Source organism: Eurosta solidaginis, chromosome 4 (genome assembly GCF_040869045.1).
Source record: "Eurosta solidaginis isolate ZX-2024a chromosome 4, ASM4086904v1, whole genome shotgun sequence".
In the NCBI taxonomy this organism is placed as follows: domain Eukaryota; kingdom Metazoa; phylum Arthropoda; class Insecta; order Diptera; family Tephritidae; genus Eurosta; species Eurosta solidaginis.
In genome coordinates, this window is record NC_090322.1 from 131,779,503 (window position 1) to 131,807,076 (window position 27,574).

The 27,574-nt window shown below is 38.4% G+C and overlaps 1 protein-coding gene across 1 annotated transcript; it reads right to left on the reverse strand.

Annotated features, from left to right (window-relative positions):
• Positions 1-14,584: 14,584 nt before the first annotated feature.
• St4 (Sulfotransferase 4) lies at positions 14,585-25,627 on the reverse strand. The gene is given in 6 exon segments (XM_067782990.1): positions 14,585-15,564; positions 15,567-15,704; positions 15,763-15,889; positions 21,553-21,757; positions 24,953-25,187; positions 25,407-25,627. Coding segments are annotated over 6 exon segments (960 nt in total). The 5' UTR covers positions 25,480-25,627; the 3' UTR covers positions 14,585-15,382.
• Between the last annotated feature and the right edge of the window lie 1,947 nt (positions 25,628-27,574).

Genomic DNA, 27,574 nt, shown 5'->3' on the forward strand with positions numbered 1-27,574 from the left:
CCCTACTCATTGTGTGTTAAATATACGTTAGCTGCTGGAAATCACGTCCATTCCGACAGCACTAATAATCAATAGTTACTTTGGGCGGGTGGCTTGGAATCAAGTCCTTTCCAACCTCCCACACATCGCAGCCTTACTATTGTGTGTTAAATATATGTACATCAGCTGCTGCTAAATAAATAAATAAATAAATTGAATTGAATTTTGTACGCATATTTGGTGAAATTTTCTGTTAAAACATTTTATTCTTGTATCTTATTGTATCTTATTTTATATTATTGTATTGCTTTTACCGCTGATGATTGTTGCTTTGATTACATTCCGAAGAAGCATGACTGGTGAGCCAATTTTCAAATTTGATATATGCGCAGGCATTCCTTTTGGTTCTAAGGAGTATAGAAAATCATTTGGATAATAAACAATTTTATCTTCATCTGTAACTGTGTCGATCGATTTATATTTCGTCACTTCACCAGGAAATTGATTTTGAAAGCGATCATTGATTTTGTTAACATGATCATTTTTGGGAGCTAAGATAGTTCTTTCGCATAGCCAAAAAACAAAAACATTTAAATTTAAAATTCTTAATTCTGAAATATGAAAAACTTTCGTCTTGATCAAAGGAACCTCAAGGCAAAATTTGGTGATGATCGAAGTATAGCAAACACGTGTTCATAGGGAACACACACATATAATTTGATGTTTATAGAAGATGTAGATAGACTGAAGCTAAACAATTTTTTTAACAGCGGCAGATTACTAAACGTCCAAAAGGCATAACTGCTAAACTCAACAATGCAGTCAAACTTTAGGTGTTAAAATAACTTAAATTTGTACGGCAGCCATAGTTTTTCCCCATTCCACATTTTACTGGAGGTTTTAGGACTTAACGTCACATAGCTCCTTACCAATTTTAATTATCCTACCATTACGACATCCAGATATATGCAGTATAATATATTCCATTTGTATGGGAGGTACCACGCCCCCTTTTTCCCAATTCCATATTTTCTTGGTGGTGTTAAGGATTGACCTCAAATAACTCCTTACTGAATTTCAATGTTCTGGCATGTATACCTTCACAGTGATGCAATACCAAATATTCCATTTGAATGGGAGGTTCCACGCCCCCCTTTTCCCAATTCCACCTTTTCTTGGTGGTGTTAGGGACTGACCTCATATAACTTCTTACTGAATTTCAATGTTCTGGCATGTATACCTTCAAAGTTATGCATTACTAAAGATTCCATTTGTATGTGAGGTGCCACGCCCCCTTTCTTCAAATTCCGCATTTTCTTGGTGGTGTTAGGGATTGACCTCATTGAATTTCCATGTTCTGGCATGTATACCGTCAAAGGCATGCAGTACCAAAGATTCCATTTGTATGGGAGGTGCCACGCCCCTTTTATATATCGAAATTATTTTTAGCCTAAAACCTTCCCGTTGATCGAAGGAACCCATAACCAAAATTTGGTGATGATTGATGTGTGGGAAATACTGTAACGAATTTTCTTGCAAATCCTCTTATTTGCAACTCTCTGCTAAGTTCGAATCACTAAACTGTTGAATAAATAACTCCAATATGTAATAATGCAAAATAGCCTTTATTAAAGTACTTCACAATAACACTCAAACTGTGCAACGAATAGCTTGGTTAATAACCAAACTGATTGATAGCTCAAATGAAACTGACTTTCAAAATAATACTGCTCTTGCTCGCTAGATAGCGTCTTAATCGAAACTGCTTGACAGCTCAAATCAAACTGAATTCCAGCACCTCTACACTTGTTGCCTTTTATACTCTTTGATTTCAACGTTCGCATCTTCTAGGCGCTTCCAGAATCTACTAGTCCATCAGCCCTCAAACTTCTCAGCTGTAACTACAATTGCACGATTTTAGCTTCACTCATTGCATACTTTCAGGAGTATCTCAGATGTATGTATACTGCTCGTATACGTACATGGTACATATGTGTAGACGCAATTATTGTTTCGTTTGTGTAGATACATAATGATTGATCTATGGATGTGAATTCACGCCACTGCTTAGCATCGGCTTAGAGATGGCAGCACACCTTAGTGTTGCTAATATTCGTAACACTGCCCTCCACCAAAGTCTGATCGTCCCGATCAGACAAATCTCTCGATCTAAACGTTGCCAGCCTTTCCAAATGGACCACTTTCATTTTGGTTCGTGGTTTACGGATGGTTTGTATGCGGTACACTACATCGTTGATCCGTTTTACAACTTTGTATGGGCCTTCCCAATTACACTGCAATTTCGGGAACAAACCTTTTTTACGTTTTGGGTTGTATAACAGCACCAAATCTACTTCCTGAAAACCTTCTGAATTAATTGCTTTATCGTATCTGGCTTTCATCTTGTCACTCATAATCTTTGTTCGTTGCCTTATCAGATCATGTATTTCTCTTAGCTCTTCTTCCAAATCACTAGTGGATTTCCTGACATTTCTCTCCGCATTGGCATATGTCCCAAACTTCAAATCAGCTGGCAGTCTAAGGTCATTGCCAAAAATTACTTTTGCAGGGGTTTGGCCCGTTGTCTCATGCACTGCTGATCGGTAAGCCATCAAGAATAATGGTATGCGGATATCCCATTCTTTATGGTACTTGTCTACTACTTTCCTTAAGTGCTCCTCCAATGTTCTATTGAATCGTTCTACCATACCATCGGATTGAGGATGAAATGCAGTTGTCAGTGTTTTTCGAATGCCGCATGACTTACACATTTCCTGGAACACAGCTGATTCGAAATCCCTGCCTTGGTCATAATGTAACTCCATTGGTACACCATACCTTGCAGCCCATTCGTTTTTAACCACTTCTGCTACTGTTTCTGCTTCTTGATTTGGGATTGGGTATACCTCTGGCCATTTACTAAAATAATCCATAACCACCAGTACGTATTTGTTCCCGCGGTTGCTAGTAGGAAATGGGTCGGCGATATCCATAGCGATCCTTTCAAATGGCGCACCTGAGTTATACTGCTTCATCTGGCCATGACTTCGGGTTCTGGGCCCTTTCGCTCTGCTGCACACCTCGCAGTTTGCAATCCACTCTGTGACGGACTGACGGCAACCAACCCAATAGAATCTCTGTTTAATCTTCTCTAGCGTCTTCGTGATTCCAAGATGACCTCCGCTTGGACAATTATGCAGCTCGCTGAGCACGTCAGGAATCCTCTTTCTGGGAACATCTATCAGTTTCTTCTTGCATTTACCATCCTCACTCTCCCATACTCGATGAAGGCAACCGGATATCAATTCTAAACTGTTCCACTGTGCACAATATGACTTCGCAATTGGACTCTCTGCTGACATCTCTTCTCTGTTTGGTCTTTCGTTTCGTTCGAGCCCTTGCATAACACGTGACAGATCTATATATTCTAGCTGATACTTTCTTAGCTGTTCCTTGTCCCATTCATCTGTACACGTTATAGTCATTAGCCGGACATCTATAATGTCTTCTTTAGCCTCGGCCTTTGAACAGTGCTTGCATTCCAAACTACATGGTCTTCGTGATATTGCATCGGCATTTCCATGGGTACTACCTTTTCGATGCCCAATGGAAAAGTCATAGCTTTGTAGTCGCTCGATCCACCGTGCCAATTGTCCTTCCGGATTACGGAACTGCAGAAGCCATTTTAACGCTGGCCGTAGAGGTATTTGTGAAAGTGTTTAATGCACTCTACCAATGCCAACAGCTCTCCGCGTAACGCAGTAGTTCCTCTCTGGTTTTCCAATCGAACGGCTGTAATATGCAACTACCTTCTCTTGTCCATCGACCAGTTGTGATAAAACGCCTCCTATAGCATATCCACTTGCATCTGTGTCTAGAATAAATAGTGCTCCTGGAATCGGATATGCTAACATTGGGGCAGTGCACAACCGCTCCTTCAATGCTTGGAAAGCCACTTCTTGCTCCTTCTTCCATTCAAAAGCTTTATTTTTTCTTGTAAGCTCATGGAAGCTATGGGCTACGCTGGAAAAATTTGGTACAAATCGGGGTAATATGTGCACAGCCCAAGGAAACTTCTCAATTCATGTAGGTTCTGTGGTCTTGGTCAATCCTTTACAGCCTCTATCTTTTCGTTTGCAGTGCAGATGCCCTCTGTCGTTACCTTGTGACCCAAATAATTTACACAGCGCACACTTTTTGGGACTTAACTTCAGACCAGCGCCAGCTATTCTCTGGAAAACTTCCTCCAAGTTCTTAAGATGTTCATCAAAGTTCTTGCCCAATACGATGATGTCGTCCAGGTACACCAAGCATGTTTTCAAATGTAGACCTTTCAGTACCTGGTCCATGAGTCTCTCAAAAGTAGCTGGTGCATTACAAAGTCCAAAAGGCATCACTGTAAATTGCCAAAGACCATCACCGACACTGAAGGCTGTTTTCTCTTTATCTTCCTCCTTCACCTCCACTTGCCAGTAGCCGCTTTTCAAGTCCAGCGTGGAAAACCATTTCATACCAGATAGCTAGTCCAGAGTGTTGTCAATTCTTGGCAATGGGTGGCTATCCTTTTTCGTTACGTCATTCAACTTCCGGTAGTCCACGCAAAACCTCATTTTCAATCCTTCTTCTTTACAAGTACTACCGGTGAGCTCCATGGACTAGCTGATGGTTCGATGACGCCGCTGTCGCTCATTTCTTGTATGATTTGCTCACAACTTCCCGCTTCGCCAGTGGAATACTACGTGGAGATTGACGGATCGGCCTCGCATCTGCAGTGTCAATTTGATGTTTCACAACATTGGTGCGGCCTGGTTTGGAACAATCCAGGTCAAATATGTTCGCGTACTTTAGGAGCAGTTGTTTCGCCTTACACTGATAGGCTTCCTCTAGCCCCTGCGTCCATGCCGTGATGTCGTTTGAAAGATCAGTATTACTAGATGAAACGTGTTCCTGGAGCTGTTCACAGTTAATAGCTACTTCAGCCTCTTTGCATCTTCCCAAAGTAGCTCCTTTAGTCAGTTTGAGTGGTGACTTTAACTCATTGAGTACTCTTACCGGAATACGTCGATCTTGTTTTGTCATAGCCAGGGTTTTCCTACAAGTATGTTCAGTGCTGATTTGATTGCTGCTTCGACAACCCACAATTTGTTTGTCCCACAATCTCCATCAACCTTTGCCCAGATGACTGCTTCGGGTTTTGGTGGTATTTGCTGACTCTCTTCCACCAGCACTCGTTTACTGCTGTAGCCTCTCTCGTTGCCGAAATTAAGTGGTATATCCATGTTCTTATATAGCATCGTCTTGCTTTGCATGTTGATCTTGATGCCCTGGTCGATTAAGAAGTCCACTCCAATTATGATTTCATCAACAATCTCTGCCACTATAAAATTGTGTACTACCGTGACGTTCCCAATTGCAACTTCACATGATACTTCTCGTAGAACTGTGCTGTCTTCTCCAGTGGCTGTACGCAATCTTGCTCCATCCAATGGTGTTATCTTCTTGTTGACTAAATCCGCTCGAATGATGGAATGAGATGCACCCGTATCTACAGTCAGTAAACGTTCCTTTCCATCCACATGTCCTCCGACAGTAAGATTGTTTGACCTTCTTCCAATTTGTGAGATAGAGATTATGGGGCATTCAATTGAGGGAGCCAGCTGTCGCCCCTTGCGGCTGACTCGCTTTAGTTTAACGATTGAGTGGACTTGGAGATTTGCTCATCTCCTTCAGCTCTGCGTTTACGGCCACCCGCACTTGATTTATAACTCTGGCATTTTTCTGTTGTGATCCCTTCAGTGCTTCCAAAATTGTATCTACCCAATCTGGTCTTTCCACTTCCACAGGATGAGCTTTGTATGCTGGTTTACTCAATAGTGAGGCCGTTTCCTTAGTCAATGCAAATGTCTGCTTTGGGTTTGCGTATGTAGCTCGCTTCGTTTCCACGTCCCGTATGCCATTTATAAAACTCTGGATTTTTACCCTCTCGGAGTATTCCACGGGTGCATCCGCATTTGCGAAATGAACCAACCATTCAACATCCAAGGCAAACTCCTGCAAAGTCTCATTCGCTCTTTGGTGACGGTTCTGCAACTCAATTTGGAATATCTGTTTCCTATGCTCGCTTCCATAACGTCGTTCTACAGCAGCCATCAATGCTTCATAACTGTTCCGTTCGTACTCTGGAATCGTCTGTAAGATTTCCGCTGCAGGCCTTTTCAATGCCACGAACAGTGCAGCAACTTTATCTTCCGCATTCCAGTTGTTCACTGCTGCGGTCTTCTCAAACTGTAGCTTGAAGACCTGGAAAGGAACAGAACCGTCAAATGATGGTGTTTTTACCTTTGGATTGCTTGCTGAAACAGCTGAGCGGTTTAGTTGTAACTGCTCCATACGACATTTTAACGCTTCTATTTCGGCATCAATTTTGTCCTCGAGTTGTAAAATTTTTGCATCCTGCTCTTCCAGTTTCACAAAGAGCTGCGATGATACCTGTTCCGAAATTTGTGCCGACATTTCAGATATACGTGCCTCTTGCGCTTCCAGTTGAGATGCCAAATTTGTCTTCCGTTCTTCCAATTGTGATGTTATACGGGATTCCTGCGATTCCAGTTGGGATACCATATATGTACGTCTTCTGTTCTTCCAGTTGTGATGAAATTTGTGTTTCCTGTGCTTCAATCTTCGATGTTATTTCTGACGACATTTCTTTTACTGTCGAGGTTTGTGCAGATATTGCAGCCAAAATTATGTTCAAGTCTGTGCTCGTAACTGTCTGCGATGTTTCATTTTTCTCTTCAATTTTTGTTGTTGTCTCGCCCTCATCAGGATAAAAGACATACTCGTCCACATCAATTCCTTCTGCTTCCATTGCCTCTCGTAGCCGTGCCTGAAGTTCGAGTTTAACGCCGCTTGTATTCAAGCCACGGCTCTCCAACTCCTTCTTCAGTTGCTGGATCTTCAATTCACTGAACTTTGTCATGTCCTTGTTGTCCTCTGGAATTTATTCAACAATTCCTCTTCTGACACCAATTGTAACGAATTTACTTGCAAATCCTCTTATTTGCAACCCTCTGCTAAGTTCGAATCACTAAACTGTTGAATAAATACTCCAATATGTAATAATGCAAAATGGCCTTTATTAAAGTACTTCACAATAACACTCAAACCATAGTAAATTTTACCAAGTAGCGCAACTAACAGCTGATTGGTGAAATTCGCACATTCACACGCACAGTCCTCGACTCAGTTTCAAAAAAAACAAACTTTAGATTATTTAGCTTAAATTTTAAAGTGAGATAATCCTTACCAATTGATATATATATATAGAATATATAAGGCGTTTTTGTTATTAAAAGAATCTTTTTATTTATATTAAAGTTTTTATCCTTTATTTTTGAACTTTATTTTAACAATTTCATGCGATTTTAAAGCATTTTCGTGCATATAAATACAACCATGTCCATATACGTTTTGACATTGCATTTCATACTCGTATTTGCCATTCTCATTTTTTCTAAATTCGTAAACAATGACAGCGGATATTCTGTGTGATTTTTCGAAAAAATTTATTATTTTTGTGAAATTTTATACTTAATCTGTGGTATTGTGGTGGTCAAAAAGCTTTTATGCAAAAATACTTAGCCTCACAACGCGACAATGGATTTCGTAATGTCGGAGTACTTACATATATGTATATGTATTTGATGTGGAATCTTGCATTTGAGAACACGGTTGCCACTTCAGTCCATTCCCTTCCACCCCTATAAGGTCCACTTGTCCCTTTTTCTCAATTTTGGTTCTTTTTCGGCACGGTTTTGGTACTTTTATTTCTTTTTCACTGAAATAAAAATTCAAAACACTGCTAAAAAAATTGCCGCAAATCTATTACCCACATATAATCTTAAATTTACTCCAATGGAATTCTTACCACGAAAATTGCTATATCAATAAAATGTTGCGGAACAATGACATTTCACTTGGGAGATAATTTAGGCGAGGCATTAAAAATGAAGTGTTTAATGTTCGGACAAACACATTGTCATTAATTTTTGATGAAACAACGCACTTATCAGAAAAAGACTTGTTTTAGTGTTTAGATATTTCGATCGGTATTAAATTATTATACAGTTGAAACTTTTAAGACGCTTCATTTTTAGTCTGAGTTCAAAACTCACACTTACTGAATCTAGGCTCTGGTATGGAGTTTAAAGAGAGGTACGCAGATCACAAGAAAGTAAAAATTCCATATGAAAAACGCTCAAGAAATGCTCAAGAAAATTCCTTGTGGTAAAGTTTCTTGAGGTAGTACGCAGTTTACAAGAAATTTAGTACACTACTTTAATACTATTTTTCCATCAAATTTGCATACGGCAACACCGGTTTCCGCAAGAAATACATATGTCAAGTGCCATAAATTTCTTGAAGAAAAAAGTAAACAAACTGGGAAAATAAGCTAAGCACATGGTTTTTTAATTTTTCTGCAATAAATAACTATTATTTTATTTCAGAAATGGAAATCACAAAAGCCGCAGCACCAAAACGCAAAAAGCGCATAGCGAATTTCACGGCGGAGGAGAAACGGGCACTTATAAGAGAAGTGACATTCTTTACATTTATTTTGTTTATGTGCTCTTCTTCTTGCTTGTTTCACTATTCACCGTGGATTTTTAAACGTCAAAATTACTTCCATACTACCATTTTTCACGCAAGAAAAAAGGCTAAATTTTCCTTGAGCAAATAATTGTGATACTGCTCTTAAACTGTGAGTGAAAATGAAAACATCTATAAAAATAACATTAACACAATTGCTTAGTTTCATTTACGATTTACTGAGTTTGCCACAAAGCTAATTTTTTAACCGTTCCTTACTAAAACCTAACTGCGCTATACATTTTATTTCATTGCAATCAAGCAAAACTAGGTTCACAACGTTAGATTGGTGAAAGACATAGTCTTATCCTAAAAATTTGAAAATGTGATACCTAAAGGTACACTTTACTTTTGTTTGTGCAGTTTGAACTAAAGCCAAGTGTCTTCTTTATTAAAATTTTATGTAGGACACTCCTGAAACATCCTAAAATTTTCGCTTTTTACAACAAATACGATACTCTAGTAACTTGCCGAATTGTTTGTATACCAATAAAATAAAACTAAAATTTGGTCCTTTTTTTTAGGTCTGGTCCTTTTTCCGATAAATTTTGGTCCCAAATGACAACATGGTGTGGCAACCGTGTTTGAGAATGCACGTGATAAGGTTGCATTTTTCCGAACAAATTTTTTTTTTTTTAATAATGAAATAGTAGTATGCAAGCGACTGTCATAGTAGTAGACATGCACATGAATATTTGCCGTCTTTCAGTGAGTTTTACAGCTCCGACTCACGCTCAATTCTCACGGGAATGCGCTGAATCATTGAGAGACTTGAGAAGCAGATGTCGTGAAATTTTCGCACACGTGAAGTGTTATAGGCAGATGTCGCCGCTGTTTTTCATTTAACTCATACGGCGAAAGGCTAAGCAGCGACATCTATTTTTGAAAATGTAGGTATATTTGATAGAACACCTGGCTTTATTATTACATCATGGTTAAGCTGCCTTTGCGATTTATTTCGATTTGATATCTTATTTAGGAATTTCACAAGGTCCCTTATTGTCTTATGGAGTATTTTTTTTAACTGGGGGAGAGTTCCCCACCAAAAGCCATCGAAGCTCTGTAAATCCCTGACACAGGTATCAATTCTACACTCAAAAAAATTTTTTTTCAAATGGGTATAAGTCTTCGCCATTTGAATTTGTTCTCAAAACAATAACATTTTTCTAAAAACAAAAGAAAAACGTTTCTAATATGCATGGAAATTCATTATTATAAAAATTCATGTAAGAAATTGAGGAAGAACTTCTTTGCCTTTAGCAAAAATATTTATCTTCTGAGGACATTTTTTTTTTAGTGTTTATTTCTCGTTTGGCTAACAATGAGCCACGTCCGCTAGTGCTTAGGCGTATTTTGCTTATGTGTGGCGAATAAAAATCTGGCTTAAAAGTACAATGACAAAGTATCTCCATATTAATTTTCAATGCTAATATATTTTAAATATATCACACCTCAACGCATGATATAAAAATGGAGGTAGTTCCATTTAGTGTGACGTTAGCCACTTGACTTTTGCGCAGACAATGACTATTGCGAATCAAACTAAGTGTGATATCTTATCTGTCAACTGCCTGACAGGATGTTCAATATGGCTACTTTTTAGCGTTTTGACAGCGTGTTCAATATGGCGGCGCATAGGGCCGGCTATCTTCAGCGGGTGATAGAAAGAGATACAGAATGAGACAGCGATAGTCAATTACAAATCAGGTGATCCAATCACTTTGGAAATTTGATGTCTACGCAGAAGATATCACACTTAGTTTGATTCACAATGAAAATGACAATTTCACCAAAAACAAGCTACCAGATTAAAAAATCTTACGAATTTTTCTAATTTTGATGGATTTCATATTAACGAATACGACTAAATTACTTTCATAGTTATTTTAAATAAAAAAGAAAAAAAATGAGCCCCATGGCTTGGAAATATTTTAATACGAAATATCAGGGTAGAAAAGAAGATTTTTAATAAGCTTTTCGAGCTCCCGAAAATTGTTTTGGAGGAAGAGACATGGAACGAAGTATGCAAAGCAAGGGAATACAGCCTTCTTAAGTGTCCGTACGTTTGCTCAGAACATTTTGACAAAACATAGACGTTTGTCAATTGCTTGCTCAAAGGAGATCCTTATAAACCGACACCGCAATTTCTTGATAAATTGGCTACAAGTCCACATTTTTTATTTTTTTATTTATTGTATAAGTCAAGCATTGCGCCTTAGGAGGAAATTGTTACAACCAGTTTTTTGGGTGAACATTACCCTGTAGCTCTGCAGGTTAGCCACTAGTTATGAGAGTGTTTCTGCCCGTTTTACCAGCGATCACCTTGGGACAGCCCCGCCTATACACATGTTGTGCCCTTTTAGCATTGACATAGATGTGCAGACCTTGGAGGTACATTTTATCTCAACATGCCTTGAGAAATATCCACTGTAGGGGCATGATAATAGGGCCATGCTAGAACAACCGGATTTTTCGTGTATTTTTTTTTTTCTGTCTAGGGGTCAAGCTGCCATAAAGGCAAGAGTCATTAACCAATGTATGAGTCATTATCCACTATTTTTCAATAAAATTACATGTTTTACTGTATTCTCAATCAATATATATGCACATAAATCATCCTAAACCATATTATTATTAAGGGGACTCATGAAAGCATATAAACTTATAAGGTGTAAAATTATATCCATTTACACACGCTGTTATATGAACGCACCTAGAAATAATCTTGATGAACTTGATTGTTTATCAGCTGTATTATTGCCAAACAAACATTTTTTGATTGTTATACAAATTAAAAAATGCCAAGATTAAGTGAAAAATCAAAACTAAAACGTCTTTACTAAGATATTCTTGTAAATGACTTGCTGATGATGGAGTTTCTGATGAAAATGCCTGCGGTAATGTCTGCAAGGTTGCATTCCTTTGAGCTTACCGCGTTTACACAATGAAATGTGCGTGTAAATTTATACAAATTGTGTAAATGATTTTTCATACAAAATTTGACAGTTCGTTTACGCACTAGATAAATTTATACGTTTACACTCTTTATAAGGCATTTATACGGTTACATGAGTCCCCCTATTGTCTCAGCTGACCATTGCGTTTTCATCCTAAAGGAAATTTCCATCTCGAAAAACCACAATTTCGCCTGAAACAGTAACGGTATGGCAACGCTTCTGGCAAAACAACAGCCATTATGAAACTTCAAAAATCCCCAAATACGTCAAAAAAATTTGGGTGGAACTACCTTCTTTTTTGTATCATGCCTCAACGTACCAAGGAGGAAGAGTTTAAAATTAGAATCAGCTTGACAAAAAACAGGTAAAAAATTAGTATAGAAAATTTTAATAATTCTTTAGCAATCATTTCGTATTCCTTCGTATTAATTAGCTGACAAATTGGTGGAACTGGTCTTATATGTTTTACGCCATGGCAGAAATACATTCGAAATCACTGCCGAGGGGCGACTTATTGTGAAAACTTGTTTGTAAATTTTTGAAGTTGCTTTGCCCGGGGCTCCAACCAAAGATTTTTTGAGAAGGTGGAGCACGCTATGATATATAGTATAAGGAAAATCGAAATTTGAAAAGTGAATTGCACACGTGTCCCGTAAAAATATTTTTTTTCTTTCGATTAAATGTATTTAAACTTTGTGCAAATGTATTTTTATGAACAATATATGTTCATTTTTTCATCGCCAAATACATGGAAAGAAGCGGTAGAGTCTACAGATCTCGAATTCTAATTTGAACAGAAAAGATGGTTATATATTGTGACGTATATTAGCAACACTAAGGCATACTATCATCTCTAAGCCGGTACTAAGCAGTCACTTGTATTTACATAAACAAATCAATCATTATGTCTACACATATGTAAGAAGAAGAAGCGGAGAGATATGCACAAGCACATGCATATATCTGAGATACTCACAAAAATCATCTGTCGAAGTATCACTCACATATACACGCGCATATGAGAAGCTATAAACGTGCATCTGTAGTTTATAGCTGGTAAACAAGTAGTAAGTTCTAGAGGAAGAAACGCCTAGAAGTATGCGAACGAGACAGCAGAGAGTATAAAAGGAGCAAAAGCTGAGTAAGCGGAATCAGTTGCGAAGTATAACTGTTATTGGAAGTATTTTGAAAGTAGTCTAATAAAGACCGTTTGCATTATTGAATATTGGAGTTATTTATTCAACAGTTTAGCGATACGAACGTTAGTAGAAGGTTGCAAATAAGCGGAATTTCCCTAAATTCGTTACAATATAATGTCACATCTTCAACCGTTTTTGAAGTCAAAGATTTTCAAAAGATTCGCGTAGCCTTAGTAGTAGGGCTGTGAACTGCATCCGGATATTTCAACTATCCGGATAAACCGGATATTCAAATCACCGGATAGCTAAGCAAAAAATCCGGATATCCGGATTTTCCATTTACGAATCCGGATATCAGGATTTTTTGCTTAGCTATCCGGTGATTTGAATATCCGGTTTATCCGGATAGTTGAAATATCCGGATGCAGTTCACAGCCCTACTACTAAGGCTACGCGAATCTTTTGAAAATCTGGAATACAAAAGTTGAATGTCTGCATATGAGAATTGAACGAAGCAAACATCGAAAAATTAAAAAGCTACAATTTTACAAACATCAACAATTTCACAAAGCGTCAATTTAAACTAATAATGAGTGCTAAAATGGTGAGCAAGATTTGGGATCCAAAACAGTGAAAATAAGAACAGTGCCATTGGTTTATATTGTAAAAAAAACGCTATAAAACAAAGGATCGACATCAAGTCTATGGAGCCACTATCGCGTTTTCCATTTTAAGAGAACGGTATGGATGCAGCTTTTATCTCTGAATCTGCGCCTGAATATAAGCCGAGTAGCAGTTCATCACAAACTAATTTTGATCACAATTCGGAATGTTCAGAACCCCCAATGATGAAAGTTCGAACATCACGCGTAGCTCAAACTGTTCGCAATAAGTATATGTCCAAATAACGTGAAGAGATAATAACACAAGCCTTGGCTAATATGATTGCGGTTGACTTATTGCCTATTTCATTGGTGGAATGTGATGGATTCAAGAAGTTTGTTAATGTCCTCGAACCAGAGTATGTAATTCCTTATCGCAAAACAATTTCCGGTAGAATTCAAGCCATGCATAACCGTGAAATGTAGAAAGTTAAGAAAAATCTCAGTTAAGCATCTATATAGCTTTGACCACTGATTGCTGGACATCAAGAGCCACCCGATCCTATATGGGACTTACAGCGCATTATTTAGATTCTAATTGGAGTCCTCGCTCTTTTAATTTGCTCACCGAAGAAATTACTGAAAGCCGCACAGCTGAGAATTTAGAAGACTCGCTTCGAGATGGCATGGAAGAATGGGATATCAAAGAACAAGTCACAACTATTGAAAACAACAACGCGAAAAATGTAACAAATGCTGTTTCTGACATAACCAATCATCCATGCAGTGCACATACACTTCAATTAAGTGTTAATTTAGGAATGGAACTACCGGAATGTTGTGGAGTCTTCCAAAAGGTTTCGAAACTGGTGATGAGTTTCAATCATTCGAGTAAACGTACATATGCTCGCGAGAAACATTTAATACAAACTGCAAATACAGTTCAAAACTAATCCATAGTTGTCCAACTAGATGGAATTCAGTTCTTGAATTATGTTGGAAAGAGTTAAAGAGCTTAGATCTTCTATTGTTGCAGTAATTGCTGATCGTTCAATTTTCAACAACAAAGCTGGTCAAAATATCGCAATTTCGGACAATGACTGGGATGCAGTTGATGTTCTAATAGATTTACTCACCCCTTTCGAAATTGCGACAAATGTGCTTAGCAGTGACAGCGAGATTACAATTTCTAAAGTGAAACCCATCATTCATAAAATTATTAATAAGCATATGATATTTAAAAACACTGATACGAGGATGGCAAAAACATTCGAAGAAAAAGCAGCTGCAGACTTGAGAAGACGTTTTTCTTTTGAAAGCATTGAAGATCCATCTCTGGAAAATATCAGTATTGCACATATGGCGAGTTGTCTTTATCCGAGTTTCAAACAGTTGAAGCACGTTGAGACCGATGCTTTTAGTAGCAAAATAAAAAAGGTGCAATAAAATGGGTACTGCCAGAGTACTGCTGATATGAATGCCCAAGAAGAAGCTCCGAAAAACAGTGATCTCACGGCCATGGATATACTGCTAAATGGTAATGACAGTGACACAAGGGAGGAAGACAAGTTTCAGCGCTACTTATTCGAAGAACAAATAAACCACAATCTCAGTGCCAGCAATTGGTTGCAAGAGCATGAAAAAATATATCCCAATCTGTCGAAAATCGTCAAAAGATATCTTGCCGTACCTGCCACTTCAACAGCTTCCAAAAGGGTATTTTCAATTACTGGAAATGTAGTTCGTCGCGAAATGATATCGGCACTTGTTTTCTTAGGCCAGAACAAGAAGAAAATAGCTTAACATCATATTACATATTACTCAATACGAGGCTTTGTTGTAGTCACTGTTAATTGATTTAAATTCCCCACGAATTTATAGTTATTAATGTTAAGTAAACATATATGGTACATCAATTTGTTGCTTTCACTGGATATCCAAAATTACTGTTATTAACCGGATTACATTTCTTTCACGATAGTGGTGGATTGCCTGATTATTAATTATTCGATCCATTTTTTTACATGTCTTTCAATCCACAGTTCTATAATTTTCATTATTCCACATCATTCATAAGTTCTTCCCGTTTTCCATTGCCACTTTTACGCACGAATCCAGCTTCACCATTTTTAAGAACGCCAACATCAGCCATTTGACTACCATTTACTGCAGGATTCACCCGAAAATTTTTTATATCCAAATATTTTTTTAGCTTTTTTAAACCGTCGACTTCGATTTATAGCCTAGAAAATCTGAAATTTTTAAAATAGTGCGATCCAAATCTGAGATCATTTCCTCATAGTTGATGATAAGTATATTTGACATGTGACGCAGGTCATACGCTTCCCGGACGTGACTGTAATAAGGCAGCCAAGGGTCTGTAATTAAAAAAAAATTATAAAAGATTTGTCAGTAAAGTTTTTATGAATAATTTACTTAAACCAAGTGAGAAATATTTCCAATATCGTGGAAAGTTGCCAATATAGCCCTGTGTGCGATATAATCGATTCAAGTGGTAATAAGAAACAGCGACATCTTTAGGATCGCGCACCACATATATAATCTGATTTTGGAATAATGTTATTAAGTATATTATTGGCGCATAGTCATAGTCAAAATAAAATATGTTTTATATTTAGTTGCAGCTTTTGTGACAGATAGCTCATAGAATATAATGTCAAAAAGCTGCAGCTAAATTTAAAACCTTTTTATACCTTTCATGAACATGAAATGGTATATTAACTTTGGTCCGATGTTTGTAACGTTGAGATATATAGAAGATAGGCACACCATTAAGTATACCGAATTGAGCAGGGCGACGAACTGAGTTGATATACAACCGATCATTCAGATAAGACGATTTTGGTCATTCCTGCCGCAATTTAGAAAGTATAAACGTGAAACTCGGTGATATATATTTTAATATATCATAGAAGATTTCTTGAAAAAATCACTTTGATCGGAGCTATATATATGTAGTTATATGCCATACAACCGATCGTTCAGATAGAAAGATTTTTGGCCATTTCTCCCTTAATTTAGAAAGTAGAAACGTGAAACTCGGTGATATATATTCTAATATATCATAGAAGATTTCTTGAAAAAATCACTTTGATCGGAGCTATAAATAGTATATATCCCATATAACCGATCGTTCGGATAGAACGATTTTTAGCCATTTCTCCCTTAATTTCCAATATAACAAGTAAGGAAGGTTAAGTTCGGGTGTAACCGAACATAACATACTCAGTTGAGAGCTATGGTGGCAACATAAGGGAAAATAACCATGTAGGAAAATGAACCGAGGGTAACTCTGGAATATGTTTGTATGACATGTGTATCAAATGAAAGGTATTAAAGAGTATTTTAAGAGGGAGTGGGCCATAGTTCTATAGGTGGACGCCATTTAGGGATATCGCGATAAAGGTGGACCAGGGGTGACCCTAGAATGTGTTTGTACGATATGGGTATCAAATTAAAGGTATTAATGAGTATTTTAAAAGGGAGTGAACCTTAGTCCTATAGGTGGTCGCCTTTTCGAAATATCGCCATAAAGGTGGACCAGGGGTGACTCTAGAATGTGCTTGTACGATATGGGTATCAAATTAAAGGTATTAATGAGTATTGTAAAAGGGAGTGGACCTTAGTTCTATAGGTGGATGCCTTTTCGAGATATCGCCATAAAGGTGGACCAGGGGTGACTCTAGAATGTGTTTGTACGATATGGGTATAAAACTAAAGGTATTAATTAAGGTTTTAAAAGGGAGTGGTGGTAGTTGTATAGGTGGTCGCCTTTTCGAGATATCGCCATAAAGGTGGACCAGGGGTGACTCTAGAATGTGTTTGTACGATATGGGTATCAAATTAAAGGTATTAATGAAGGCTTTAAAAGGGAGTGGTGGTAGTTGTATAGGTGGCCGCCTTTTCGAGATATCGCGATAAAGGTGGACCAGGGGTGACTCTAGAATGTGTTTGTACGATATGGGTATCAAATTAAAGGTATTAATGAGTATTTTAAAAGGGAGTGAACCTTAGTCCTATAGGTGGTCGCCTTTTCGAAATATCGCCATAAAGGTGGACCAGGGGTGACTCTAGAATGTGCTTGTACGATATGGGTATCAAATTAAAGGTATTAATGAGTATTGTAAAAGGGAGTGGACCTTAGTTCTATAGGTGGATGCCTTTTCGAGATATCGCCATAAAGGTGGACCAGGGGTGACTCTAGAATGTGTTTGTACGATATGGGTATAAAACTAAAGGTATTAATTAAGGTTTTAAAAGGGAGTGGTGGTAGTTGTATAGGTGGTCGCCTTTTCGAGATATCGCCATAAAGGTGGACCAGGGGTGACTCTAGAATGCGTTTGTACAATATGGGTATCAAGCGAAAGGTGTTAATGAGTATTTTAAAAGGGCGTGGGGCTTAGTTCTATAGGTGGACGCCTTTTCGAGATATCGCCATAAAGGTGGCCCAGGGGTGACTCTAGAATGTGTTTGTACGATATGGGTATCAAATTAAAGGTATTAATAAAGGTTTTAAAAGGAAGTGGTGGTAGTTGTATAGGTGGTCGCCTTTTCGAGATATCGCCATAAAGGTGGACCAGGGGTGACTCTAGAATGCGTTTGTACAATATGGGTACCAAACGAAAGGTGTTAATGAGTATTTTAAAAGGGCGTGGGGCTTAGTTCTATAGGTGGACGACTTTTCGAGATATCGCGATAAAGGTGGACCAGGGGTGACTCTAGAATGTGTTTGTACGATATGGGTATCAAATTAAAGGTATTAATGATTATTTTAAAAGGGAGTGGACCTTAGTCCTATAGGTGGTCGCCCTTTCGAAATATCGCCATAAAGGTGGACCAGGGGTGACTCTAGAATGTTTTTGTACGATATGGGTATAAAATTAAAGGTATTAATGAAGGTTTTAAAAGGGAGTGGTGGTAGTTGTACAGGTGGTCGCCTTTTCGAGATATCGGTATAAAGGTGGATTAGGGGTGACTCTAGAATGCGTTTGTACAATATGGATATCAAATGAAAGGTGTTAATGAGTAGTTTGAAAGGGCGTGGGGCTTAATTCTATAGGTGGACACTTTTTCGAGATATCGCCATAAAGGTGGACCAGGGGTGACTCTAGAATGTGTTTGTACGATATGGGTATCAAATTAAAGGTATTAATAAGGCTTTTAAACGGGAGTGGTGGTAGTTGTATATGTGAAGGCGTTTTCCAGATATCGACCAAAATGTGGACCAGGCTGACCCAGAACATCATCTGTTGGATACCGCTAATTTATTTATATATATAATACCACGAACAGTATTCCTGCCAAGATTTCAAGGGTTTTTTATTTTTTTATTTCGCCCTGCAGAACTTTTTCATTTCATTCAACTTAATATGGTAGGTGTCACACCCATTTTACAAAGTTTTTTTCTAAAGTTATATTTTGCGTCAATAAACTAATCCAAATACCATGTTTCATCCATTTTTTCGTATTTGGTATAGAATTATGGCAATTTTTCGTTTTTCGTAATTTTCGATATCGAAAAAGTGGGCGTGGTCATAGTCCGATTTCGGCCATTTTTTATACCAATACAAAGTGAGTTCAGATAAGTACGTGAGCTGAGTTTAGTAAAGATATATCGATTTTTGCTCAAGTTATCGTGTTAACGGCCCAGCGGAAGGACAGACGGTCGACTGTGTATAAAAACTGGGCGTGGCTTCAACCGATTTCGCCCTTTTTCATAGAAATAAGTTATCGTCCCAGAATCTAAGCCCCTCGAAGGACCAGGTGTACTGATGCTATGCATCCTCCCATGACTTAAATACACCAATAACACTAAAACTACCCAACTCAATAAATGGAATACATTAAATCAAAAACCCCATAAACTCAATACAGTCCATTAATAATAATAATTTATAAATTTAAAAAAAGGAAGGCTAGGTGGGAGTTGAACCCGCAACTCCGGGCGTTTGGTCGGGTACGTCAGCCACTGTGCCACGACTCATACGCTTACAAGCACATAAAATTACTCATTTATAACTCTTATTAAACTGCTCGCCCTCAATTGCCCAAAGCTTAGAAATGGTCCTTCGAGCCGGATGACTGGCTCGTATGGAAGTTTCATTAGACGACTAAGCCGTCTAAGGGGGGAGTATGTTTAAGCGACTTAAACTATGAACATTTTTCGTTCGTTTGTTTCAGTAGCCATTGAGTGTGCTTGTAATTCTCAACTGGTTAGTGAAATATTCTAAAGACATAGTTTGAGTTTTTTAATTAAAATGGAGGTTCTTCGGATGGTGTGCTAATACATCAGAGCCCAGTGCTCGCCTCCATATCACACTTTGAAGGGGTTCTTCAAATAGAAGATGAGGTGGCTCATTAGAGCGAAACCTCAGAGTGCCCAACTCTCGCCCCAAATTAAATAAATAGAGGTTTTTCTTGTAGAAAATGGGGTGCCAATACCTCAGAGCCGTCCCGTGCTCGCCTCCATATCACATTTTAAAGGGTTCTTCAAATAGAGGATGAGGTGGCTCAGTAGAGCGAAGCCTCAGAGCCCCCCAGTGCTCGCCCCCAAATTAAATAAATAAAGGTGTACTGATGCTATGCATCCTCCCATGACTTAAATACACCAATAACACTAAAACTACCCAACTCAATAAATGGAATACATTAAATCAAAAACCCCATAAACTCAATACAGTCCATTAATAATAATAATTTATAAATTTAAAAAAGGAATGCTTGGTGGGAGTTGAACCCGCAACCCCGGGCGTTTGGTCGGGTACGTCAGCCACTGTGCCACGACTCATACGCTTACAAGCACATAAAATTACTCATTTATAACTCTTATTAAACTGCTCGCCCTCAATTGCCCAAAGCTTAGACAACAAGGATTGGTAAATTTTTGTTCGACTTATGGCATTAAAAGTATCCTAGACAAATTAAATGAAAAAGGGCGGAGCCACGCCCCGTTTTGAAATTTTCTTTTATTTTTGCATTTTGTTTCACCATATCATTACTGGAGTTGAGTGTTGACATAATTTACTTATATACTGTAAAAATATTAAATTTTTTGTTAAAATTTGACTTTAAAAAAAAGTTTTTTTTAAAGGTGGGCGTGGTCGTTCTCCGATTTTGCTAATTTTTATTAAGCGTACATATAGTAATAGGAGTAACGTTCCTGCCAAATTTCATCATGCTATCTTCAACGACTGCCAAATTACAGCTTGCAGAACTTCTAAATTACCTCCTTTTAAAAGTGGGCGGTGCCACGCCCATTGTCCAAACATTTACTAATTTTCTATTCTGCGTCATATGTTCAACTCACCTACCAAGTTTCATCGCTTTATTCGTCTTTGGTAATGAATTATCGCACTTTTTCGGTTTTTCGAAATTTTCGATATCGAAAAAGTAGGCATGGTTATAGTCCGATATTGTTCATTTTAAATAGCGATCTGAGATGAGTGCTCAGGAACCTACATACCAAATTTCATCAAGATACCTCAAAATTTACTCTAGTTATCGTGTTAAGGGACAGACGGACGGACGGACGGACATGGCTCAATCAAATTTTTTTTCGATCCTGATGATTTTGATATATGGAAGTCTATATCTATCTCGATCCCTTTATACCTGTACAACCAACCGTTATCCAATCAAAAATAATATACTCTGTGAGCTCTGCTCAACTGAGTATAAAAGCGTTAAACTTGGTGATATTTATTCTAATATATCATAAAAGATTTCCTGAAAAAATCACTTTGATCGGAGCTATATGTATATATTATATACCTATCCCTAACAACCGATCGTTCAGATAGAAACAATATTGGCCATTTCTCCTTTAGTTTCTAATATAAAAACGTGAAACTTGGTGATATATATTCTAATATATCATAGATTTCCTGTAAAAATCATTTTCATCGGAGCTATATATAATATATATCCCATACAACCGATCGTTCAGATAAGGGGGTTTTTTGCCATTTTGTGTTTTTTATTTATCTTAAAAATCTTTTAGGTATGTACATCTGTCCAATATATATTTGTTATCTGATACATCCGATTATTTGGAGATTACGAACGGGATAAGATTATTAATCAGCCCCATTTATGAAAGGTATGAAGTCTTCGGCACAGTCGAAGACAGTCCCGTTCTTACTTGTTTTATTTTGACTATGACTATGCGCCATTGATTTCAAATTGTTTAGCTTAAGTTATAAGTACCTTACATTTATTCTCCATAACACTGGGCGGCAGTAAAGAAAATGGGAAATGTGTTTTAATGAAACGTTTCTTATTATGCGGCCATAAGTTCAAGGTTTTGTATCCTGGTGCTGAAAAATGTTCAATAAACTCTAGCTTTTTGCTGTCAGTGACATTTTCGGACATCAATTCGGCCTTAATATCAGAATGTACGAACAATGGAAATCTATACAGAAAGAGAGTTCAGCAGTTTTTTTTAATTACCTTAATTTCCATTCCAAAAAAAATCATACTCTACAAGTCACTTATCGTACCCGTCCTGCTATATGGGGCAGAAGCATGGACCATGACAACAGCAGATGAAGCGGCTTTGGCAGTGATCGAGAGAAAAGTTCTTCGAAAGATTTATGGACCTCTACGCGTTGGCGATGGCGAGTACCGAAGAAGATTTAATGATGAGCTGTACGAGCTATACGAGCTAGACATCAACATAGTCCAGCGAATTAAAACGCAGCGACTGTGCTGGCTAGGCCATGTTATGCGAATGAAAGATGATGCTCCGGCCAAGAAAGTGTTTCTATCGGAACCCGCCTATGGAAGCAGAGGTAGAGGGCGGCCCCCACTCCGTTGGAAGCACCAGGTGGAAAACGATTTAAACTCCCTTGGTGTGACCAATTGGCGCCGGTTGGCGGAGCGAAGGAGCGACTGGCGCGCCTTGTTGGGCGGCCATAACCGTTTAGACGGTTAAGCGCCAATTAAGTAAGTAAGTAATTTCCATTTTGGTGAGTGGACCTGAAGAAAATTTGTGTAATGGACCTATGCCAGTATCATAATAAGATAATTAAAACAAAATGTTTAAGTTAAACGGTTTTATTGAAAACACTACTTACATGAAGTAATAATAATACTAAAAGCTAGCAAATGATTAGGTAGGCCCTAGGTACTAGTCATCACACTCCTCATCAATCTAAGGCGCTGATCAGACAATTAAATAAAAGCGTTGGGCGCATGAAATTTCTAAAAATGTGAGGCGTAGCGTAATCTGAGTAAGGTTCAGTTGATCTTATATATGACTGTCAATAGAAATATGACGCGTCCAACGCTTTTATTTAATTGTCTGATCAGCGCCTTAGATTGATGAGGAGTGTGATGACTAGTACCTAGGGCCTACCTAATTATTTGCTAGCTTTTAGTATTATTATTACTTCATGTAATTATTGTTTTCAATAAAACCGTTTAACTTAAAATTTTTTTTTAATTATTTTATTTTCAAGGTTTTAGTCTTTATTTAATTGCCTATTATTTCTCATTTTATTCAGTTCATTTACTGACTCATTATTACAAGGACTCTTTCCTGACAATTTTTTACAATCTAAGTCCTCAATACATAATCCTTCCAAACACTTTACTCGACTCTGCGCCACGTATGCTTGTCCCTCCTCCAACTCCAAAATATTTTGATGTCATTTCTACCGGACTGTATGTAATATTTGTTCCAAATATGAGCCAAATCGGACATCATAAGTCGCTTTCTTTTCATGTATGTATTATGTGTTCCAAATATGGACCATATCGGACCATATATACGATTTTTTTGAATATCTCGATCTTTGCGCCACCTAGTGGCGATTTTTTCATAGGTCGCTTTTTATTCTTGTATTTATTATGTGCTCCAAATATGAGCCAAATCGGACCACAAATACGATTTTTGCGAATATCTCGATCCTTGCGCCACCTAACGGCGATTTTTTTTTTATAGTTCGCTTTCTATTCTTGTATGTATTATGTGTTCCAAATATGGACTAAAGCGGACCACAAATACGATTTTTTTGAATATCTCGATCCTTGCGCCACCTAGTGGCGATTTTTTTCTTATTATTGCATTGTTATCGGGTTCTGAACTATATCCCAAGTTTCAAGCTTGTAGCTTAACGGGAAGTTACTTAAATTTGAATTACAAAATTCGTTCACAACGGCCATGCATGCGGCTATGCGGCCTGTCAAGTCAAGCTAAATAAAACCGTTTAAATAAAAACGTCTAAGTTATTAGTAACCTTTTGATAAATCGAGTTATTAGCGACTACAGTTCTTGTCCGCGTACGAATATTCGTCTTCTTCTTGTAGCGATAAGGAGACTATCCCGAGTGTTTTGGGGAGTTTTATTGATGTATAGAGTAGAGTAGGCAAAGCATGATCTTCAACTTTGTTTTGACTATGACAATGCCCCATATTAAATAATAAGTATCTCATCATTATTACTTGGAGCATAAACGTTGCATAACAAGTCAGGCCAGATATTCCTGTTTGCATCGTCTTTCTTATACGATTTTCCCTACAAATTTGCCGGACGCGACCAACATGTTTTATGCCGACTCCGAATGGCATCTGCAAAGCAGGTGCATTTTCATTGAAAAGCTTTTCATGGCAGATATACACTCAGAGTGTTTGCCAAATTACTGTCGAGGGGTGACCCCGCATAGAAAAATGTTTTCTAACTTTTGATGTTACTTTGCCTAGGATCTTCAGTGTGGTTGGCGGAGCACGCTATCACCACACCACGGCTGCCGCCTGTTTTGCCATAGCTGACGCCAATTAGAAGTACAAAGGGAGATCAAGTCTTCGTCTAAGTGTCCCTCGCAACTCAACAGAGCGTCTTCTTCCATTATCTTAACATCACTTATCAGCGAAACCTTTGGACTATTATTCGTTCAACTATTTTTATTTTTCGGTAAAGCTCATACAACTCATCATTAAATCTTATTCGATACACGCCGTTGTAGCGTTGTAGCGACAGAGGCACTCCCCGAAGGTTTTGGGAGTGTTATGGAAGTTGATGTGTCTTTGCCGGATGGAGATCCAGTAACAAGCACCATTAAGGTACAAGCCCGACTATCTCGGGAACGATTTATGTCCACATTGAACCTTCTAGGCCATCCCCAGTTCCATTAGAAAGAACCTCGCCTGCTAAATATGTGTATGATACATTGATATTTGTAATATGGTTCCCCTCGAATAGGTGAGGTTGACAGTTGGTTTGCAGAAGTTGAGAAGCTGTAAAGCTTTGTATTGCGCTTACCAACCCATTGAATCCCTCACATATTCTTCTTCTATGATTCCGAGCCTTTCAGGTATGTTGAAAATCTTATAAAGCCTAATTTGTGTTCGTCGAGAACGCGGTCAAATCAAATCGTTCCCCAGTTTGTCGGGTAAGTACCTTAAGATGCTTGTTCCGAAGGTTACCGGCTCTATATAACATCGATAACACCCCAAAAATAATTTCTGAGCGTGTCTTTATCGTTACAACAATAACCACAACTATTGCATTTCACATTTTTTAATAGCAGACTACCTCATTCTGAAGATTAGCACATATTTTCATAGAAAACGGATATAACAAAAAGTATCTCATTTTAAAACTTACTCAAAAAAAGGAAATCTTTCGGGTAGCGGTAGACTTTTTGCTGTACTAAAGTCCAAGTTATTCGCAATCAACCAAACTAGCTTCTGTGTCCATGTGGTGCCGGAACGGGGAACAGTTACTACCCAAATATCATCTGGACGTGCTTGAAAATTGTAATATTTATGTGCCTCCAATTTATATTTATCCGGGAAGAAATATTTTTCCGGACCAACGTGCACGAAACCGGTGCGCTCGCCTTCAAAACATAAAGATATACAGTTCTTGATGTCATTTTAAAAATTAATTGGGCAATTCACAAGGTCTCCTATTCGCCGTGTGTGCTATGCTTTGATTATTGTAAACCTAACATAGTAAACAATGGCTTTGATTAAATTTTATATTGGAAACCATGGAAACAGATCAAGTCTTAAAATTTTACACCAATAAGATTCTCTTGTGAACTGCCCTAATATACCCTTGAAATACTGCAATAGCTCTGCGTTTAACTCAGGCTCAACGTCAACGATGTCGTATGGAAACTTGAACATATCTTTATAACGGTAATTACAAATTAGCACAAGTTCATACCACTTTAAATAAATAATAAGGTTTTCAACTTGCGTATCAAATTATTCAAGAATAATAATTAACGAATTTTTAGCAATTACACTTTGCTCTTTGGAAAATATTTGTGAACTTCTCGTCTCTTCGACTTAATGATAACTTAAATTTTAGTAAGGACCGTCACGGTCTTATATACGGCTGAACTAAGATTTGCATGCGCAAACAGTAATAATTTTACATACATGCATACATACAGCTGATGTCTGTTAATTAAAAACGCTTTCTTTTGATAAACGCTTGAGGGGTACATTAGTTGCTTTTTTTGCAAGTGAGCTTGAAAAAACGCTTCAGCTGGCTAACAGTTTCATCTTCGAAGAACCATACAGGTAGTGATAGAACAATACGAGTCTCGAGTGAGTACAATCGATACTTTTCCAAAAAATACTCGAGTGTTTCGTACTCGATGCTTTTTTCCAAGTAGTGAGTAAAGTATCGATACCTTACCTCGATACTTTAACAAGTACCGATGGTCTACCTGTTTAAGACCAACAAAGTTCAGTTCGTTAACTTGAACATAACATAAGATCGTCGACGATGTAGTATAAGCTCCGCATTTAACTTAAACCGACTTTTTGATAATGGTGGACAGACAGTGAGTGCTTACGGGAGTCCCTGTCTTCGTAGACTTACCTCCGGTGTAAAACACAGACCAATTTCCGTTGATCTTCGGCCCAACAAGTTGGTACCACTCGGTGAGCTGGGATGTTCAAGTCAACCAGCCTTGGTTTAGCCGAGGAGGACTATCCATCCTCCTCTTCCATTTTCGGGTAATGGCACCCGGTTGCACGGCAACTCCACCGCGAGTTCCGTGCTTGCCTCAGAGTCCCTCTTTCATTGATTTTGATATCTCTATATCTGATTAACATGTGACCAACCTTTTCTATCCTGCAGTGTTACAACAATGTATAAATACATTGTTAACGACGGAGCTTGGTTTTGCTTAGATATCGCTTAAGGGCCGCACTACGTTGACAAAAATAGTGAGCTTGGCATCAAATTATGCTCCGTCTATAAAACTCCATCACAATTAAAATCAAGGGATGTGACCAACCTTTTCCGCGCACAGACCTGTGAGTGCCGAGTGCCCGTCTCAGCAATGTCTCTCGACATCGCTTAAGACCACACTACGTTGACTTGCCATTGCACGCCATATTGTGCTACTATTGGCTTCCATTTTTGCTACTAATTTCGCTCCAATTTTCACTCAATTACGCAACAATTATGCTCCATTATGCCTCCAAATAAACTCCTACCACAATTAAAGGGATGTGTCCAACCTTTTCCGCTCACAGACCTGTAAGTGACCGAGTACCTGCCCCAGCGACATCCTTGCATTGCAGTCCGCCACACTGCAGTGATTTGACAACGTCAAATCTTGCCACATATTTGGATGTGGCCATCCACACCGCGAACGCCTCCTATTCGCTTACGCAGTCTAAAGCAGCCTCAAACATCTCAAAAGACGAGATGAGCACCGGCCCACTCGTACAATTATCGATTGTTTTTCGGCTGACGATAGACATGCGTTCCTTCACCATCTTTCGTCATCGTTTTGCAGCTTATTTAACCGGCATCTCCGGTTGCCACAAATTAAGGGATGTGACCAACCTATCATCTGCCCCTCAGGGTCAGTTTCTCAATGAAATTGGGATTGCCGTGGCAAGCATGAGACCGAATTCCCTTGGGTTTGCACGCCCCAAGGGAAAACAAGTCTACTCAGAGCGTGTGTCATAAGTGAACTCTATTTGAAACCACAGCCACCGCGATGCTCCCACAAGGGGGCCATCCCAGGACAGGAGGTGAGACCTGAATAAGCAGCATCGTTCGATGCCGTGCATCAGATCACACTGGCTTCTCCTGGTCCGGCGGTAGCAGTTTTTATAAAGACTTTGCCTAGGGTCCCACAGGGTGATACCCGCGTCCACCCTGCTACCTTTCGAGTAAAACACCTTACTCATGGATTGGGTACCCATGGTATTATGGTCGCCTTTTACGACCGGTATACCTACCGTGGGCATA